The sequence below is a fragment of the Macrosteles quadrilineatus genome, unplaced genomic scaffold (assembly GCF_028750875.1).
Source record: "Macrosteles quadrilineatus isolate MER2022 unplaced genomic scaffold, UCM_ALF_1.0 Scaffold_1__1_contigs__length_201487025, whole genome shotgun sequence".
NCBI classification, from domain to species: domain Eukaryota; kingdom Metazoa; phylum Arthropoda; class Insecta; order Hemiptera; family Cicadellidae; genus Macrosteles; species Macrosteles quadrilineatus.
The window spans coordinates 121,727,435-121,748,024 of NW_026542594.1; the positions used below are offsets into that span (position 1 = coordinate 121,727,435).

At 33.3% G+C, this 20,590-nt stretch overlaps 1 protein-coding gene across 1 annotated transcript in view; it reads left to right on the forward strand.

Moving 5' to 3' along the window:
* Positions 1–20,590, forward strand: part of LOC128984075 (transcription elongation regulator 1) — a 176,631-nt gene that overhangs the window by 14,414 nt on the left and 141,627 nt on the right. Inside the window, exons 3-5 of the mRNA XM_054403360.1 lie at positions 500–619; positions 9,691–10,002; positions 11,971–12,106. Of these exons, the coding sequence (XP_054259335.1) occupies positions 500–619; positions 9,691–10,002; positions 11,971–12,106 (568 nt within the window). The remainder of the gene's footprint in view (positions 1–499; positions 620–9,690; positions 10,003–11,970; positions 12,107–20,590) is intronic.

Here is a 20,590-nt window from a genome sequence, read left to right on the forward strand (position 1 = left end):
AAAATAAACAAAAAAATCGGATTTTTGGAGAAAAGCTGGTTTTGATCAAAATTAATAAGTTATGGTACTTATCACTTAAAAAAAAATAGTACAACACCCTATTGTTGTAACAATTACGGTTCAAAAGTTTATTGTAACTTTTGTGATTTTTTACTATAAAATATCATATTTACTCTCACCACTTGCCCATGATAAAGGTTTTTGACAAGCTTATGGGAGAAAGTATGTGTCAGAATGCTGATACCGTTTATTTTATAGGCCAACTGTAGAATATGCATATATATAAATATATTGCTGTATCTAAAGTAATTTTAATGATGGAATGTATTTGAAAAAGAAAATGCTAGAAGTATCAAAAGTACAGCCTCAATAATAAGCCATACTTGGATAAATAATTATTCAAACCAAAGGACCTAATAACTGTGAATTGAAAGATAAAACTCTATCTTATAACCCCTCCAAAGGAGTGATAGATGTCTTAGTCGCATGCTTGTTTCAGCCGCCACCCCACATGATGGGAGGACCTGGTGGACCCATGGGCATGCCTCCACCGTTTGGCCCACCTCCAGGTATGGGTGGTCCTCCTCCATTAGGGTCCGGACCTCCTCCAATGATGCAGGTAATCATCATCAAGTATAATCTATAATATTAAAACGCAACAGGGTTTTTTAATTTCACAATTCTGAATCAACCACTTGACGGATTTTCATGATTTTTGTGTTGAAAGAAAGATAATTTTGAGAACTAGGGAATGTCGAAGCCATAATTTTAGTTTAGGGTTTCAGTTTTTTAGAAATTAAGTTTAAATTTTCAAAAAGTCTAGCAGCCGACGGACGAGTTTAAGTCGTTTTAGTGGTGGTTTAACTAACAGCTGGTTTCTAACTGTCATTGAAATGTTTATGTTACAAGTTAAAAAAATTGATCGTCAGAGTTTGCCTACACACTATTTCACTTTAAAATGCAGTTTCTTTCATACCGTAAAAGATCTATGTTATTAGGAGATTGTTTAATTTTGAACTAAACATTTTAAACGTATAATCAAATTTTGTCATAAATGCAATCCGTCTAAGTATAAGTGCTTAATCCTTTAAAATATAAGTGGTTTATGTGTGATACATCTTTTTGTAAATGTTTGAATATAAGTATGACTGCATACAGTACACATTTTATTTGTAATGAAAATGTCAACCGGTGTAATAGGTCTCCAGAAAACTGACCAGTAAGCTGCAGGGTGTCAGTAGAAACCAAAATCGATTCATACCATATCATAACTATCCCAGTAGTACTGTATGATTCAGAAACTTGATAAAAGGGTATATTCCAAAAGTAGGCCTACACCAAAATGCTCGGATCTCGGATGGGCTGGGCAGGCTTTGCATGGCGGAGAAAAAATATACTTCAACTTTTAAAAGTGTATTTCAAGGAGTACTACAAAGTAGACGACCACTTGGAAGACCAAGTAATGAAAGACATCTTCTCATAACTCATAACTCATTTAATGAACCAAAATAACAAAAAATACAAAATTTGCATTGGTCATGTCAATTAATAGCGTAGAACTAAAATTAAAATAAACAATAGACAATGGTGCTTCAATAAAACTATACCAATTATACTTCTTTCAACAAAAAACTAACTAACTAAACCCATCAGCGACACAATCTCGAACACTGTAGTAACCCTTGGCCAAGAGTATTTTTTTGATTTGCTTTTTAAAGCTGTTCAAGTCCGACTCCAGCTGAAGGGAGGGAGGGAGGAGATTAAAAAGTTTAATGCCATTGTAATGAAAGTGTCTCTTGAAAAATGTAGTTGAATGAGATTGCAATTTAAGATGAGAATTGTTACGTGGTGAATAGGAATGTGTAAGTGAAGATGTGTGGTGAAGATATTGGTGTAAGTTTTTTTTAATGAGAATCAAAGTTTCCAAAATGTATATTGAGGGAAATGTTAAAATGTAGTAGTTACTTTAGTAGTAACTACAATTGTAATTTATTTCCAATTATTAAGTCGAGTGCTAGGATATGTACCTACTACTAAAAATGATGCGGTGTAGGGTTTATCATCTATAATCATAACTAAGGAAGTTCGACCTAATATGTTTATTGGCTGATTGTTTGCTGATACTATTTTGGGCAAATTATCCATTTGCATAGTTCTGTTGCCTACTAAGTTTGCATTAATGAATGAATAATTGGTGCCTGTGTCAATGTGACATTGCAAATTGCCGCTTAGCCCATCTATTAGTACATTAAAGTTTAATGTAGGGTAAGCTGCATTTTCTTTGGTCCCAAATAATATGTCATATACTTCTACAAGAACAGATTTAGATTCTCTTTTATTCGTTTTAATTAGGCTTCTTAGGTTTAAGGTTTCGGCTTTTGCCTTTTCATGACTGTTATCTATAATTTGAGATAGTACTTGCTTCATCTAGTGATAGAAGTTTGTGGGTTGATACATTATCTGATTTCATTACTGAAGACTGATTTTGAAAGTTAACTTCCTGTTCTTGAGTTAACAGTAATTGTTCATATGTTAATGTAGTTTCCGAAATATTACCTATATTATTTTCTTGTTTGTTTACATCATGCACGGATACTGAAGAAGGTGTTATCTCAAGCGGGGAGGTGAGGAGTGAGTCACTGCACTGTCGACCTTGCAGACTCATGGAATTGTGCGAATGCGTGTTGTACACAATGTCATCTCGTGTTACGCACTGCCGTGTTGCCATTTTGTTTGATTCAACCAGTGTTGCCAAGTCTCCTAGTTGTCGGCTTGTGTAGTTTTGTTTTCGCTTTGACTTGAATGATTCATCTAATGTGGGAAATGTTTCATTGTATGTTTTACCACGAAATAAGACTTGATGGCAGTTATTTTTATTTTCATAACATAATGTTTCACCATTGTATGGAGACGAATCATCATTAAAAACATGATTATTGCTGTTCTGTGTATACATTTTGTCGTAGGACTTATTATGCCAATGGCGAGATGCCTGGTTAAGAGATTCGTTCCGGGCGTCCCGCCGACAACCTAGTTTTTTGATTAGGTTTGCTTTGGGGATTTGTTCTGATTTCGGTCATAACTGTTGCTTCTGGGCCTCGATCTGTTTGAGTCCTGGTTACAGACTGCAAAACTTGTAGCAGATGGATTTCTTTTATTAAAATAACAGTTTTGAGTTGAGTGATTATCCATTTTACAAATGTCACAATTGAATCGTCTCGCCTGGTGTCTGTAGTAGTTGGACGTGTAGTTTCTCTGATAATAATGTGGTTGTTTTTGGTTATAGCTTGGATAGTATTCTCTTCTGTTATAATGCCGTCCTGGAGAAGGTGAGTTTCGCCTGTAATATGCCTGACCAGTGTTTCTTCTGGGTGATCGACTATAATGTCGAGCCGAAGAATCATGCTTAACCTGAGATATATCCATCCTGGGTGATGGATCTCTGCTAGTTTTATAATTTACTTTCAAATCATTTACAGCTTTTGTTAAATCAGTTATTGCGTTAAGTAGTTCAGGGGGTTTAGCTTGTTGTTGAGTTGAATTTGTGTCAAAATGTACACTCTTTGGTTTGGGAACTTTTATTGTGCTGGTACAATTTTCAACAGGGTTAACGCTTAGTACATAATCAAATCCATAGTGCAAATTGTATTTTCTTGTGTTTTGTTGCTTGAGGGCTTGCATGGCTTGTAATTTAGTTAGTCTTTCTTGGAATTCCTGCAAATTTGAACTTTCTATCCTAACAATTTCATCAAAGTAGTTAGGACGTAAGCCTTTAATAGTGCAACTGATTATTTTTTCATTGTCCATGGATTGATCTATTTGTCTACACAAGCTACGAACTTCAAAGACAAATTTTAAGGGTGTTTCATTTTCATTCTGAATCCTGTTGTCAAGGGTAGTTTGAAGGTCAAATTTGAATCCAGCTTGGCAAAATGATTTTTCAAAGTTACTTTTGAGATCATCCCAAGAACTGGTGGGCTGAGTATCCATAAAATCAGAGTACCATTTGTATGCTACTCCTGTTGTGTAAGTTCCAAATAAATCTAGTTTAGTTCGATCTGACCATCAATTGCATTTAGCTGCTAGTTCGTACTTTTTTAGAAATTCTAAAACATTCTCATGCTGTTTACCACTAAATATTGTAGGCTTTACAAGGGGTATATTTTCAGCATTGGGGTCCCTTGTATTACCCAAATTTTGTATGGATGCTAGTCTTTCTGATTCGTCCATATTTTTGTTAGTACTTAAATTAATAGCTGGTTGAATCTTTTGCTCTGGTGGATAGGATGACTTTAAACTTAATTTGTTATTGTTTAAGTTAGCGTCAAAGGGCTGTGAAGCATTCTCTAGATGTAAGGATTTTCTTCGAGATAATAATCTATCGGGTGAGCTAGCCTTAGTGTTTTCGTAGTTAGGAATATTAGAAGCAGAGTTAGAAGTTTGCTGTATAGGTTGTAAATAACTTTCGGCTACACAGTCGTAAATATTCTCTGATGCTTCTCTCAATTGTAAAAGTTGTGGATACTCTTAACCATCTCTTTCCGAAATACTACCGCCTTGTAGGAAATTGTGTAAAATTGCTTGAAATACAACATCTCGTTTAGCTTTTTTGTAAATTTCTTTAACAAGTGATAGTTTCTGCCTAAGCTCAGCGACAGTAATGGATTGGGGATCTGATGGGATTTTTAGTTTATGGTCCCTAGCTAATCTAAGCGCATTTTTTGTTTGTTTAGAGTGTAAACATCAATATCAATAATTGAAAAATCCATAAATAATTGATCATTTAAAAACTTGACTATCAACCTTGTAGTTTAAATAAAGGGGGGAAAAATTGATTTATTTGTTTAAAATTTATTATTATAGGGGCAGAAAACTATTTATTCATAGGACCTTTATTTCATTTAATTCGTTTAACTACTGATTAGTGTTTTTATTTTCATCTTAAATATAAGTTTTGTCATGCTTTATTGTACCTGATCTGAGATTTTAGGCATTGTGGACCTACATGGACATTATCATTATCTTAAATTAATTATAGCTATTGTGCGTGACCACATTGTGCTCGCAAACTCAGGAATAAATTCCTATCAAACTCCAATAACCATTTATCTAGAAATCATTCCGAATTAACGGAAAAAACCGGCCTCCACCATGTAACTCATTGTTGTGATTTTGTATAAATAGTAATTAGAAGATAAGTTAATATACTCGCTTGGCTATTGCGTGAGGGCCGGGACTGTGAATAAAACTAGAGTTACTAAAAGAATTTGCAATTTAATTAAAAGAGGAGAAGATAAACTCAACCAAACAAAATACAATGATAATATATAAGTCTAATACAGTTAAACAAGGGGAAATGAACCAGCACAGAGAAAAGTCAAATTAATAAGCTAAATTATACTTTATCCTAGCAAAATAAATTGGTAATTGGAGTTTAACAAAATTAAAAATGTAAAACAAAATAATAAAATATTATCATATTCAGTTTTAATTGACAACTCGATTCCCGTACGTAGGACGGGCCAACAGCTCGTATTATTTACAAATGTTGTTGGGAGGGGAGAGGGTTTAACAATCAATAATTAATTTTGAATTATTGCTCCTTAAATTGTATACTCTGGTAAATAATTTTGTTGTTTGAACCTGATTTAACAGAGTAGCCTTGTATTGAATTGGAGGCTTTAAAGCACCTTGAACACTGAAACCACCTTAACACTTCTGCTCCTCAACACACTTTTTAATGAGATCTTGTCGTATATGGATATTGAATGCTAGTTTATCATTTTACTAATACCAAGATTCTACCATTAAGTCTTATTTTATATGCTCTAGAGCATAAACTTAACCTACAACTACACCTTTTAGATAAGCTGCATTTACAATATTATTTTTTGCAGTATTAATTTGGAGGATTCTAAAAATGCTTAATATCTTAATATAAATTAAAATTTATAAAAGTTAATAAAATATTAGCATGGTATAAATTATACGTCTACGGATATTGGAAAAATCAGGCCTGATTCAGTTCGGTTTGGTTGGGATACCTAAATCTGACCTTAGCCCGAATTTTATATCTGACACTATGTTAAGTATCAGATTTTTTCAGATAGACTGTTAAAACATGTTTCAGTAATAAAAGTGATTCTTTAAATGTTAGAACAAAACTGTATTTTTATCATCATTGAAAAATGTAAACATAAACATTTTACAGATGTTTCAGATAATTGTTAATATTATAAATTATAAGCCAGGTATAATTGAAATATATTACAACTGTGTGTTTTAACTTTTGGTCAAATTTTAGCAAACTTCCGATATAAGAAATAAGCTACTACTGTAGGTCTCATTGTGAGACCTGGACCTGGGACCAATATAATTTTTTTGAGGTCCCCAGAGGCCAATAACACCCTCAGTTCAAATATTATATGTATATTGATATAAATAATCAAAAACATTATAAAAACATTAGTACCCTTTTAAATTCATTTTAATTAACAAACAACATGTTTCAACACTTAGGTCATAGTCATGTTTACATTTGATACAAATACAATAACAAAAATAATGAAAGGAATAAATATATTCGTTTGTTAAGCTAACTTAAAATTTAGAGGATCTTGATTTATTCTTTGTTTAATTTTGCGTATATTATATAATATTTCTGTTTTATTGCAACTGTAGGATTTTTTCAAATATAGGATTTGTTTTGTTGATGTTCACGGTATTCAGTACATTTTGAGGAAATCTTTTGTAATTTGTGTATATATGAAAATCTTTGACATTTAATTTTGTTTTGTTTCTTTCATATTCTAGAATTTCTAAGTTTTCATTTATATTTTTGTATTCATGTCGAGTTTCAATTAGGTGCTCTACAAAATTTGATTTCATAGTCGTTTTGTTACCTGATTTTAACGCTTGTATATGTTCCTGGAACCTTTTCTTAAAGGCTACGACTTGTTTGGCCAATGTAGGATTTATTACATAGTATACAATTTATTGATATATAAAATATTTATACAGGGTAAGTTTTAAATGAGTTCTCCCCCTACTTTTTCCTATATTTCTTAAGATATCAACTCTGGACCACGTCAGATCATTGTAGAGTAGTAAGTACTTCATTTTGACTGGGTATAAATTTTTGGCCGCCATCTTGGATCTGCCATATTAGATACAAAGTTTTTTTGTCAAATGTGAAGGTAGGGTTGTGACACATCGTTTCAAACTAGATTTTTACACTGAATACGATGCTGCAATCCGTTAAAAAAATCTTGATCCATTCGAAAGTTATCAAACCTTTTTATAACTTTATTTTTAACCCATTTTAACATTGTGCATTTACAAACGAAGACCATAATCTCAAAATAGTGCTAGATAAAGATAAGTATACACAACCATTCATTGTCGACCTATTTTCACTTGGTTATGACAGATGTATTTTTTTCGGCCACCATCTTGGATCCACCATTTTGATATGTGATCAATTATTTTAAATATGAAGGTGGTGATGTGACCCACCATTTTGAACTACTTTTTTATGCTGAACTCAATGCTGCAATCCGTTTTTCATTTTCTTATTTGGTTTTTGAAATATTGACATTTTAAATATAATTATTGTAATATTTCATCAAGAAAGCTTGATAACGAAAAATGTATTGAGGCTTTGATTTAACCATAAAAAAGTAGTTCAAAATGATGGGTCACAGCACCACCTTCATTTTTAAAATAATTGATCACATTTAAAAATGGCAGATCCAAGATAGTGGCCGAAAAAAATACATCCGTCATAACCAAGTGAAAATAGGTTGACAATGAATGGTGGTGTATACTTATCTTTATCTAGCACTATTTTGAGATTATGGTCTTAGTTTGTAAATACACAATGTTAAAATGGGCTAAAAATAAAGTGATAAAAAGTTCTCATAACTTTAGAATGGATCAAGATTTGTTTAAACTGATTGCAGCATCGTATTCAGCGTAAAAATCTAGTTTGAAACAATGGGTTGCAACGTTGCAACCCTACCTTTACATTTGAAAAAAAAAACTTTGTTCCAATTTGGTGGATCCAATATATCGGCCAAAATTTTATCCCAGTTAAAGAGAAGTACTTACTACTCTACAATGATCTGATGTGTTCCGGAGATAATATCTTAAGAAATGTAGAAAAAAGTAGGGGGGGGGGGCAAATAATTTAAAACTCACCCTGTATATGCGTCCGTTATCACAATAACTCGAGCAAAAATTATCCGATTTTGATGGAATTTGGTACAAACGTGTGTATCTAAATTTATTCGAACGAGTTAACATTCCAGTATGTTTGGATTATGGGAACGAGGGGTTATGGGGGCTTTATGAAGTAAAAATGGGTTTTTTTTATCATTTTGACCCTTAAAACATCAAATCTCTCAATTTCTTTCCAAGCCATTTTGTAGACCTGAAAAAAAATATAATAAGTCGAATCGTTGTATGCCTAACGGTTACAGAGAAAATCCCAACAAAGTGTAAATTAAAAATCCCCTTCTTATTCTTATAGAAAATAAATAAACCATTGTAGTTTGCATGTCTATGGATGTATTTTTAACAAACTTGGCACTTTTGTTTATTTTATACTAAGCTTAAAACTTTCCAATCAAAACCTTATTTAAATAGGGTTATTTAAATAGGGAATAAATCTGACACTTAAAGGGAATATTTTAGTGGAAATCTAGGTAGGTAAATGGAAATTCGCTGAGTCTGCAGGTTTGCTGCGGCGGGTGTATTAATAACTGTCATTAGTTTCCCAGGAGGTAATTACAACAATACGTTTTCAACAAATTAATACTGCGGTCAAAGATTAATTGTCTATGACAAATATCAAGCCATTTAACAAAGGCATTGCGCTTCTTATAAGTTTTGTATTCATGGCAGAAAAATAAAATATCGATTGACAGCTCAAAGTCACTCACGCTTGCGCTAGCAATCGTCTGCTCCTGCTGTGGGCTATGCCACAAAGCTCAATATGAGATCCGAACCGAGCCTTAACAATCCAATTGAAACTGAAATTTTACTATCTGCACACCTCTAGTAAAAAATATAGTAAAATCTACTGTTAAGGACTATTATAATATACTATAGTTTAAATAACAGTATATTTTTTAATGTGATTCTTTTGATTTATGTGATTCTAATGTAATTTGATTCTTGCGGTTCTTATTTCCAAAATGACTTGTTTGTTTATTATGTAGTTTAATGACGGGAGTTGTTTAAATGTTTCCGATACTAGCTATGTTTGTTAACACATTGTAAAACAGCTACAACAGATCAAATACACTAATAAACTATTGTGTTCCACATAAAAACTGATTCATCAGAGATGAAATTTCAGCCTATTATGGAAGATGATAGACATCTAAACTACAGATTTTTTCTCTTGACTGAATCTGGCAGAGTCATTTTCACTAAGATCATTGAAGCTTTTAAATAATGGTTTAGTTGCATAAACCATAAACCCAGTGGCTTATGGGAATTCAATCCTTGCCTCTGACATTGAAGTGTCATATAGGCCCTACAATCCAGATACTGAAATCAGTCAAAACCGAGTATTAAAACACATTTTGAATATTAATTAAAACAGTTAAAAACATCATATTTAACCCAAATTCAGTATTGAAAACGAATTAGTTGAAAGTAATTACATGTTTAATATTCCTCAAGCCTAACCAAATGGGTGGGATGCCTCCACAAATGAATGGACCGCCGGCCATGCCAAATGGACCTCCAATGAACATGCCACCTCCAGGAATGCCACCTCCAGGCAGTATGCCTCCTACTAATGTTCCTCCACCCTCCGCCTCCACCACCACAGCTGGGGGTGCTTCAGCGACCGGCCTGCCTCTGGACTTCACTGGCGAGATATGGGTCGAGACCAAAGCATCTGAGGGCAAATCTTATTACTATAATGCCAGGACACGAGAGACTACTTGGACCAAACCGGAAGGAAATGTTAAAATTCTTCTGCAAGAACAGGTAACAATATTAGAACTAAATGGGGGAGAAAACCATTTATTGACAATTAAGTTTACTTAACCTATTCAGTATAGAGCAAATTTCCCATATAGGAAATAAGCTATTACCGTAGGTCTCATGGTAAGATCTAGAGGGGACCACTTTACTGTTTTGTTTTGATGTCCCCATGGAGGTCAAAAACACCATCTGTTTAAATTCGTATAAATATATATTATGTATGTATATATATACATATGTTATATGCGTGTGTCCGTTAGCATGATTACTAGAGTAAAAATCATTCGATTAATTTGTCCATACCAAAAAGTTCTAAAAATTCTAAATTTTGTTGTGGTAGGGAAAAAACCTTGATTTTAGTATTTTCCTCCTTCAAGGAAAAATCTATGGGTGGGCGAGTAGTGATTTTTCAATTCAAGTCGAGTCGAGTATTTGAGTGAAAACTCGAGTATCGAGTTGAGTCGAGTAGGCTGAGTTGCGCGTTAAGTAGTCCTAGGCCCAGGGTTTAAGTAGCGGAAGAATATTTAGCATTTTGCTATTCACAACTTTAAAATGTTACATTGTTTTGCAGGCTAAGCTTATAGAAAATTTGCTACAAATAAAATTGAAGATGTAGTGTTCAAACATGTAATATCAGCCTAATGAAATTTTTTTTAATGCTTATTCAATAATATTTTTGCTACAGTTGTCTGAGAGTTTGTAGCATTTTGCTGAAACAAATTTCATCCTAGCCTACTAAACCCTGCCTAGGCCTAAATAGGTAGTTTAAGTATATACCAAAGTTTTATGGTTACTAATTATTAGTACCTGTTAACTTAGACCTAATAAAAAATTTGGCCTAGCCTACTTGTTGGCTGCAGCATTAAATTTACACATCACTTGATATTGTGTGTTTTATTTTTTCTTACATTTTCTTCCTCCTCACTAACATGATAATCAACCTGGGTAACTAACTTTAAGAATAATTTCAATTCAATTAAGAAACATAATTTGTAAAAATGAATGTATTTATTAGTGATGGGCCTGTTCCTGAATTGATTGATAGATTATTAACTGTAATGATCAAGCATATGATGAGTAATACTATTTAAAAATCTAGGTGTTTGTTTACAGTTTACTTTTATAAAAAATTGCAGATTTTTTAACTAAAAATATCAAATTATTTTAATTGGAGTCTAAAGCTTCGCTATATCATCGCCATGTTGTCCCCTGGCACTCTGGAGTGGGGGAAGCACAATTTTTATTTCAGCTGCAGTTTTTTAATACAGACAAAATGAGAGCATTCTATTGGTTGAGGGAACACCATTACCACAACGATATGGTTTGGAGCCATCGGCCTTGGCGGTCAAATGGATAATGTGCCGGGCTGAGAAATTGAAGGTACCAGGATCGAATTCTATCAGTGGCACTAACTTTTTGTCTTAAGATTTTTGCATTATCAGCAAGGTTGATTAGGTTATGACAGTTTAATTTTATAATTAGGAAATTATCAAATTGAATTTGAGGCATTTATAATTTTATTTTACGAACAGAACTATTTTTTAGATTTGTAAACCTTCATTCAATTTTATTTTATATCTTTTTATATAATCAGCAAGTTTGGTTGGTTAGGTTAGTTTATGACAGTTTAATTTTATAAGAAAAAAATTATAAAAAATAGAAATTTCTAAAATTCACTTTAAAAATTTTCATTTTTTAACTTTCATTTTGTCTTTATTGAAGAACTGCAGCATAGGTTATGTATGTAAAACAACGCAGGCTTGTTTGGACGCTGTCTAGAGGGGAGGTGGAGGGAGAAACATTTCCCCCACTCCGCAGCACCAGGGAACAACATCTTGATGATACAGCGAAGGTTTAGACTCCAGTATTATTTTAAGATATTAACCTCACTCTCAAAACCGAATCACCTCGTACCTCCGATCTTTTATGTGATAATTGGAAACGTGATGATGTTGTTTGATGTGTTGTCAGGTTGAAGCTATGGCTCAGGCTGCTGGTGTTGGACAAAGTCAGACAAACACAACACAAGAGACCAACACTGCGGACAATGAAGACAATAGCAATGACGATGCCACCTCTACTGCTGCTACCACCTCCACCACTACAAGTAAACTAGACCTCTATACAAGCCAAAAAATCCCCTATTTTCTGTTAATATTTGAAAACCATCTAAGAACAATTTAACATCACTTACAAAACTGAGAGCAACAAAAGATAAGTCATCAGGAGCAATTGAAAGAAGTAGATAAATTATATTTCAACAAAAAAGTCATTTAGTGGAACTGTAACAAACGTATCAATAATTTACTAGTAGAATAAACGGCTTTATTTACTACACATACACAATATTTATTGTCTGGGTAACCGATTGGTTATAGTGCTCTCCTTCAAATCTGAAGGTCGCTGCTTTGATTCCAAGCAAAATCTTTTCCAGACCTAGATGCCATTTGTCATTGGGCTTTGAGTTTGATACTATCTAACAAAAGGACAAGGCTAGATAATAATAAGACCAGTGTTTGGACCATTCCTTTCAAAACGTAAAAAAACCATTGGCGTAGAAACCACAAAAAATCTAAATATTACTGGTACTACGCAACAAAAAACATCCATATTTTCCAGCAATTGAGTTAAATTGTCAATTTACTTCAATAACCGACCCATCCTTAAATAAAACTACTATTTAAATAATTTAACCTGTCTGTATATTATTGAGCGGAGCAAAGCGAAGCTCTTATACTACACTCCTGCTTTTGTTTTACAAATGCTCCTCCTGAACGTCTGAAGCAATCTGCACCAAATTTAGCACAATCATAGTAATCGACGATGGGAAGGTATATATCTGAAATGGTACAAATGGGACCACAGGGCTTTTCTCTACGTCAATTCAAACTTTTGGTAATATAACGTGGGCCTTATGGGTTAATTTGGATGCCATGACATTATTTGCGAGATAAAAATAAAAAGGTAAACAAGAGTCGCAACATATGTTAGTCAACGAATCATCTAAATATCACATTACAAATACCGTACAGAGAAAAAGGGAAGAACAATCGGATTAATATCATTGAGCATAATTTACTACAAAATGAAAAACAAATAATTATGGTCCCCGGAATAAGGCTGATGCACCATTGACTTTAAATAATCCAAATAGCCATTCCATTTATTTGAACCAAATCAAATAAGGCCAAATACAAGGCCTGCATACAATTGAGTTTAGATACTGCAAGTAGACTTTCCATTTATATTGTGAACTACTGAACTAGACGTACCATTCAATAATCCAGACTTTGAATAGGTACTGAAATTAGGAATTCCATTAATGCAAACCAAATATACCACTGAGTTTGGATACTGCAAGTAGACATTCCATGTGAATCAAATGAACCATCGCTTTGGATCCTGCAAGTAGACAATTCATTTACGTGAACGAGACTTATAATTGACTTAGAATACTGCAAATAGACATTCCATTTAAGTGAACCAAATATATCATTGTCATTGGATACTGCAAGTATATGATCTCATTTACGAGGAACAGATGTAGCATTGACTTTAGAAAAGTATTGGATTAATATGCTAGCTCCCCTCAATATTGCAAGCAGACAACTGCATTGTACACCAAGTATATTATTATTCACTTAACCTCCAAACATCACTTTAAAGATCTTGAACAGATTATGATGTAACCTAGCTAGTTGTTACATACTTATTGAATTAAATAATTGTAACATATAATTGAAATAACTAAAAATAAAGTCTTGTTTTTATTTATTTCTCAATCTTAGAATTGTAAATATTACATCAGCTGTAAATAGAAATCAAATTAAGTAATGAGTCCAGACTAACAGATATCTATTATATTATTAAAGTGATACAATCAAATTTTATGTAAACGGTTAAGGTCATTTACCAAATAAAAATATAGGCATATGGCACATCAAAATGAAGCTTAGAGTGTGTAGATATGCAGAAAAGTATTGATATGGGCAAATTTCTTAAGGGCTCTGCCCCACAGGCTGATTTCCAAAGGGCTACGCCTGGCATGCTTCCAATGTTTAAATGATTTAATTTAATTTTGTTAATGAAACAGCTGGTCAGTACAATGAACTGGTGTTTGTTTATTTACTCGAATAAGATGTTTGTTTTGGGTCTGACTTAGGGGAGGTACGAATGAGGCATTTAGTTCAAAATTCCTCCGTGAACAGCGCTGTAGTAGAGAGCACTTTGGCAATAAAGGGTTACTAATCGCAAAAATAGTTCTGTTCATAAAATAAAATTATAAATGTCTCAAATTCAATTTTATTATTTTTTAATTATAAAATTAAACTATCATAACCTAACCGAACTAACCAAACTTGCTGATAAAGAAATAATATAACAAAAGTTTAGTAATCGGAAAAATAATTCTGTTTATTAAATAAAACTAGAATTTGCTCAATTAAAATTTTATAATGGCTTAATAATAAAAATTAAACTGTAATAACCGAACCAAACCAACCAAACTTGTTGATAATATAAAAATATTGGACAAAAAGTTAATGCTACCAGCAGGATTCGAACCCGGGACCTACAGTATATCAGCCCGGCACGCTAACCATTAGACCACCGAGGCCGATGGCTATCGACCGTTTTGTTACGGTAATGGCGTTCCCTCAGCTAATAAGAAGCCCACAGCTGTCATCGTAGCCTCTTCTATACCTCCCCTGAGTAAATACCGTTTGTTTTGCTTTATGTAGATTGAGGAGGGTTATGTTTGGTTTTAAAGTGAGGTTGTATATGTTTTGTAAAGTATTGCTCAAAGTTTCATTTTTTAATTTATATATTAAACTACATGTGAAGAGGCTGGACTAAAATTGAAGAAAATGGTAAAACATGTCATTCATGAAGCATCTATATGAAGCAATAATTGATGCAATTACAACACTGAGGTTTGTTGTCATATTCTTAGGGATCTATTAACATCAAAAGTAGGGGTTTGAAAGTAAGTAGGTTTACGCTTTTTAAATCAGTTTTATTTTCAAACTAAATCATAGAGTTGCTGTATTTTAAAACACACATCAGCACCACTTTAATAGCTCTCTAGGTCACATTTTCTTCCCGTTGCAAAGCACGGGTATAGCAGCTTGTAATAATATATAACAGTTCTCCCCCACTTGACTTCAACGTTAGTTCATCATTCACTTGCAACAACTACATTTCTTAGAATTCCTTATTCTCGAAGATCGTCTTAACTGCAATGGTGTTTGGTTATGAACAGGTGGTTCTACAATATTTTCAACATATGCTGGAGGTTCTTCAATGTTTTGTTGGTTAGCACCTACAGGTGGCTCTGACATTGTGTAATCCATGTTTGATCCATATGTGGTTATCTCTGAGGAATCCATTGGAGGCTGAGGTAAGATTTGAGGAGAAAAGGAACTTGATGGTGCAGTATCTCCTAAAGGTGTGTTCCATGACAAGACATTTGGAGAGCTACAAACATTTGTTTGACTTGGTATGATTTGGGTTGCTTCTAGGTATCTATGAAAATATCTTGGTGTTTTTGATAACCCACTAGCTTCAACATGTGTTTTTCTGAACTGGTTAATATGTCTCTTTATTTTGTTTTGATTGTTTAATAAGATGATATAATGAAGTTTTCCCAAACGTAAGACTGTACCAAATTTCCACTGTGTAGATCCTACATAGTTTCTGGCTTGAACTCTATCTCCTGGATTTAGTAATCTTATTTTGGCAGAATGATCATCAGGTATTTTTCTTGTTATATTTCCCGTAGGACGTATGATATGTAACCTAGTACGTACAGTCCTGTTCATAATAATAGTTCTGCAGGCGTTTTACCATTGTTAAAGAGGGCTTGAGCGGTACATAAATAAGAAAAGATTCAGCTTTGTCATCAGAATTCCTGTATCTTCAGTCATTGTTTTGAGTTTTTGTTTCAAGTTTTGTACTGATCGCTCAGCCAGACCGTTTGTTGCAGGATGGTTTGGTGCACAGAAACGTTGTACTATCCCGTTATCCTGACAGAATTTAGTGAACTCATCAGACTTGAGAATATAGAAGCATTGTCAGAAACAATAGTGTAAGGAAGTCCATATCGAGAAAATAGGTCATCCAGTGCATGTATTGTTGTTATTGAGGTAGGGGCTTTTGAGGACATTTTTACTTCCAGCCACTTTGATTTGGCATCTACAACCACAAAGAAATAGTGATATTTTGAAAGGGCATAATCTATGTGAATCCTTTGCCAGTTTTCTTGAGGTTCTTCCCAAATGTGAGGAAGAGCTTTGACTGGATTGTTTTTTTATTTCAGCACAGCTTTTACATGATTTTACCATGCTTTCGATTGCAGCATCTATGCCAGGCCAATAACATAATGATCTAGCAATGCTCTTCATTTTCATGGAATGTGAGATGAATGTAATTCTTTTAGTTCGGCTGGTTGAAGTGTTTTAGGAATGTAAACCCTTGACCCTCGCATAATAATACCGGAATGAAGGGTGAATTCTTGATTTTTTGTTTCTTCTTCAAGAAGCTTTCTTTTAAGTCTTTGTAATTCATGGTCTTTATTTGTCTCTAATCTGATTATGTCTGCGGTAATAGCTGAGGTGTCTGTAATCATGTCAAGAGTTGTCTGATTTACCTTGTATGAGTCTTCAAGGAAGTTCACCAACTTTACATCCAGAGGAATTTGGTTTCGAGAAAAGTAGTCTTCATTTGTATGTTCTTTTGATGGTCTCTGTTTGATTTCGTAATCGAATGCACTTAAGAATTGGGCGTACCTTAATAATCAATGTGCTGAGATGACTGGCATGGCTTTCCTTGGATTGAATATTTGTTGAAGTGGCTTGTTATCTACAATCAATATACATTTTCTGCCGTAAAGATACTGGTAAAATCTCTTAACCCTCCGAGCGTCACTTGTCGAAAAATCGACTCACGACACACTTTGTGTAGTGTCACTTGTCGATTTTTCAACACACGAACATCGTTTATGGCGAAGGCTCTATGACTGACTGAATCGGATTGAACTGGATCGAGTTAGGTATCGTTCTTTTTGTTAGATTCAGAGCTTTCTCCGGAGGTCTGTCTCTAAGCGCTATTCATTTTAGTTCCGAAAATATTGTAGCAGACAGCTGACGTGCCTATTTGTAAACAGCTAGGTTAACCTCAGACCGATGACTGATGTGTTTTATTACGTTTATCATTGTTTTAGTGTTAAAAATCAAAAGTAGTGATATACGTGGTGCATTATAAGAAGATTTAAGTGATTTTGAAGGGCTGGTTGATGATCCTGAAGAAGTAGGTAGTGATATTGATGTAAATTATAGGCCAGATTCCTAGCTATGGTTAGGCTATGCATTCTTAGCTAAACGCTATGTACTGAAATCTGTTTTTTGCCCATAACTTATTTATTTGCAAATCTACTTCCTTATATTATTATATATTTGTAATCCTCATAAAATTTAGAACAAATTTTCAAATATTTATAGGCCTATAATTTATATCAAACGCAAACTTATTTTTTTTTTGAAAATTTTCCAAAATATTTTTTTTTACCAAAAACATTTTTTTGAAACAAATGTTCCTTATGTTTTATGTATAATATTGAAGCCCATGATTTTCCAAACAAAATGGTATATAGAACAGTAGAATTAACATTGTTTTAAGCTTCTCAGATCCGTTTTAAAAAAACCTTGCAAATGCGCCAAAAATAGGCGGACATTAAGGCCTAAACTATGGACACTTGGAGGGTTAATACCCCAATACACAGCAGTGGCTTCTTTGTCAAGTTGACTATAAGCCGCTTCACTTTTAGTTAAGGATCTGGAAGCAAATGCGATGGGTTTTTCTTGACCATTTATGACATGGGACAGTACTGCTGAAAGACCAGTAGGTCCTGCATCCGTAGCTAACGTAACAGGATAGTCCGGATTGAATGGAGTCAACACTCTATCACTTGTGATTTCTTCTTTGATTTAATTGAAAGGGTTTTCATATTTGTTATTCCATTTCAACTTAACATCTTTCTTTAGAAGTTAATGGATGAATTATTGAAGATGCATTTGGAATGAACTTCGCATAGTACAGTGCCAACCCGAGAAATGATCTAACTTCCTCTACATTAGTTGGACGAGGTGCTTTCGTAACAGCTTTTATTTTATTTTGACATTTAGTGACACCTTGACTTGTTATACGATGTCCGAGGTAATTTATTTCAGATTGAAACAATTTGCACTTATTCATGTTTACATGTAAACCATATTTCCTCAACGTCTGGAGACACTTTTCTAGTCTTTGATAGCACTCTTCAAAAGAATGCCCTTGAATAAGAAAGTAGTCAAAATATGCAATAGTTCCATCTAAGTTGTCGATTGTTGGCTTTTTCTAGCTTTATTTCTCATAGAATCGAAATGATACACATTTTTCGATGATCTTGATTTAGAAATTTGTTTAACATCTGTATCGGTACCGTATAACTTGTTTTGTATTTTAGCAGCTTCAATTGCTAGTGAAATTTCAACTGCTTTTTCAAAACTGATGTCGTTTCCTTGCTGGAGAATCTGTTCCCGAATTTCACTGTTACGAAGTCCACAAATAAATTGTGCTTTTAAAATGCTATTTACTGGTTTCCCACAATTGTTTTTTGGCAATTCCATTTTGAAGATATAGAGAGCTTTTTTAAAATCGTAATGTATTGAGAAAATGATTCATTAGTACCTTGTTCCCTTGATACAAATGTGTGTCGTTCTGTGAGAACATTTGTCTGTGGACAGAGCTGTTTCTCCAGTAAATCAGTCAAGATTTCATAGTCTTTTGAAGATGGAAGGTCAGGTGCTGTTAAACTTGATAGAAGGGAATAATATTTTTCACCGAGTGCATGTATCAATATTCTTGCTTTTGTTTCCTTGATTTATTATGACTCTCCATGTAACTTTTTCAGTTCAAAGAAGTTTTCTAATCTCTCTTTATAAGATTTTAATGTTTCCACTTTTTCATCGAAAGATTCAAAGGTTATTGAAGAATTTAAGATAGGTGTTGTGACTTTACTGTCTTCTCCATTGTTTTCTGGTCTAGGACTTGCAAGTTGTCTTACTAAATGGGCAAGAGCAGCAGTTTGGGCTTGTAATGTTTCCAATATTGCTTTGTTATGTTCAGTCACTTCTTGATTATCCATTTAGAATGTCCTGTTTTCTTCAAGCTTGTAAGTAATGCCTAATCTTTTTTCACCTCTGAGTCGCCATTGTTACATACTTATTGAATTAAATAATTGTAACATATAATTATAATAACTAAAAATAAAGTCTTGTTTTTATTAATTTCTCAATCTTAGAATTGTAAATATTACATCAGCTGTAAATAGAAATAAAATTAATTAACAAGTCCAGACTAACAGATCTTACTAATATTATAAACTAGCAGAGTACCCGTCGGGATTGGCATATAAGTATAAAATGCTTAGTACAGTTATACTCAAGCTTAGCGTTTGCAATGAGGGAGGACAAAGTATGATAAAATTTGCTTCTTTAAATTTACGGTATACTATAGTATTACACATCTACTATAGCCATAATGATCTACCACTTCACCCAAACAATAGAAAAAATAAATTTAAAGATTCACAAAATATCACAAATTATTCGTGAAATTAAAAACATAAACATAACTGTAAACAGACAGTTCTCATTGCGTATCACAGTTTTTTGTTACTGCTTCGTTGAAATTAGCTGTTAAAATAATAGTGCTGCACCCTGTTGGTAAATCTTATAACTTTTTAATGCTTTTGCATATCATAGAACCAACTTTTTTAGTTGAAACAGCTGACTTAATTCCCTTTAACCCTCCAAGTGTCTCTAGTTTTGGTCTTAATGTTCGCCCATTTATTGCGCAATCGCAGGGTTTTATTAAAATGTATCTTAGAAACTTAAAAACAATGTAAAGTATACTGTTTTATATATAATTTTGTTTGGAAAATTATGGGCTTCAATGTAACATATAAAACATTACAAAAAATGTTCAACAATTTTTGTGAGGTTAATATTTCTCAAAAATTATAAAATAAATGAAAAAAATTTATGTTTGCGCTCAATAAATTGTTATAATTTATAGGTCTACAAATATTTTAAAATAGCCACTTCATTCAGAATTTTATGAGGATTCCAAATATATAATAATATAAGGAAGTAGATTTGCAAATAAATAAGTTATGGGCAAAAAACAGATTTCGGTACATAGCGTTTAGCTAAGAATGCATAGCCTAACCATAGCTAGGAATCTGGCTGATAATTTACATCAATATCACTACCTACTTCTTCAGGATCATCAACCAGCCCTTCAAAATCACTTAAATCTTCTTATAATGCACCACGTATATCACTACTTTTGATTTTTAACACTAAAACAATGATAAACGTAATAAAACACATCAGTCATCGGTGCGAGGTTAACCAAGCTGTTTACAAATACGCACGTCAGCTGTCTGCTACAATTATGATCGGCTTGAGAAAAAAAGCGCTTAGAGACAGACCTCGGGAGAAAGCTTAGACTCTGCCAAATAAAACGATACCTAACTCGATCCAGTTCAATC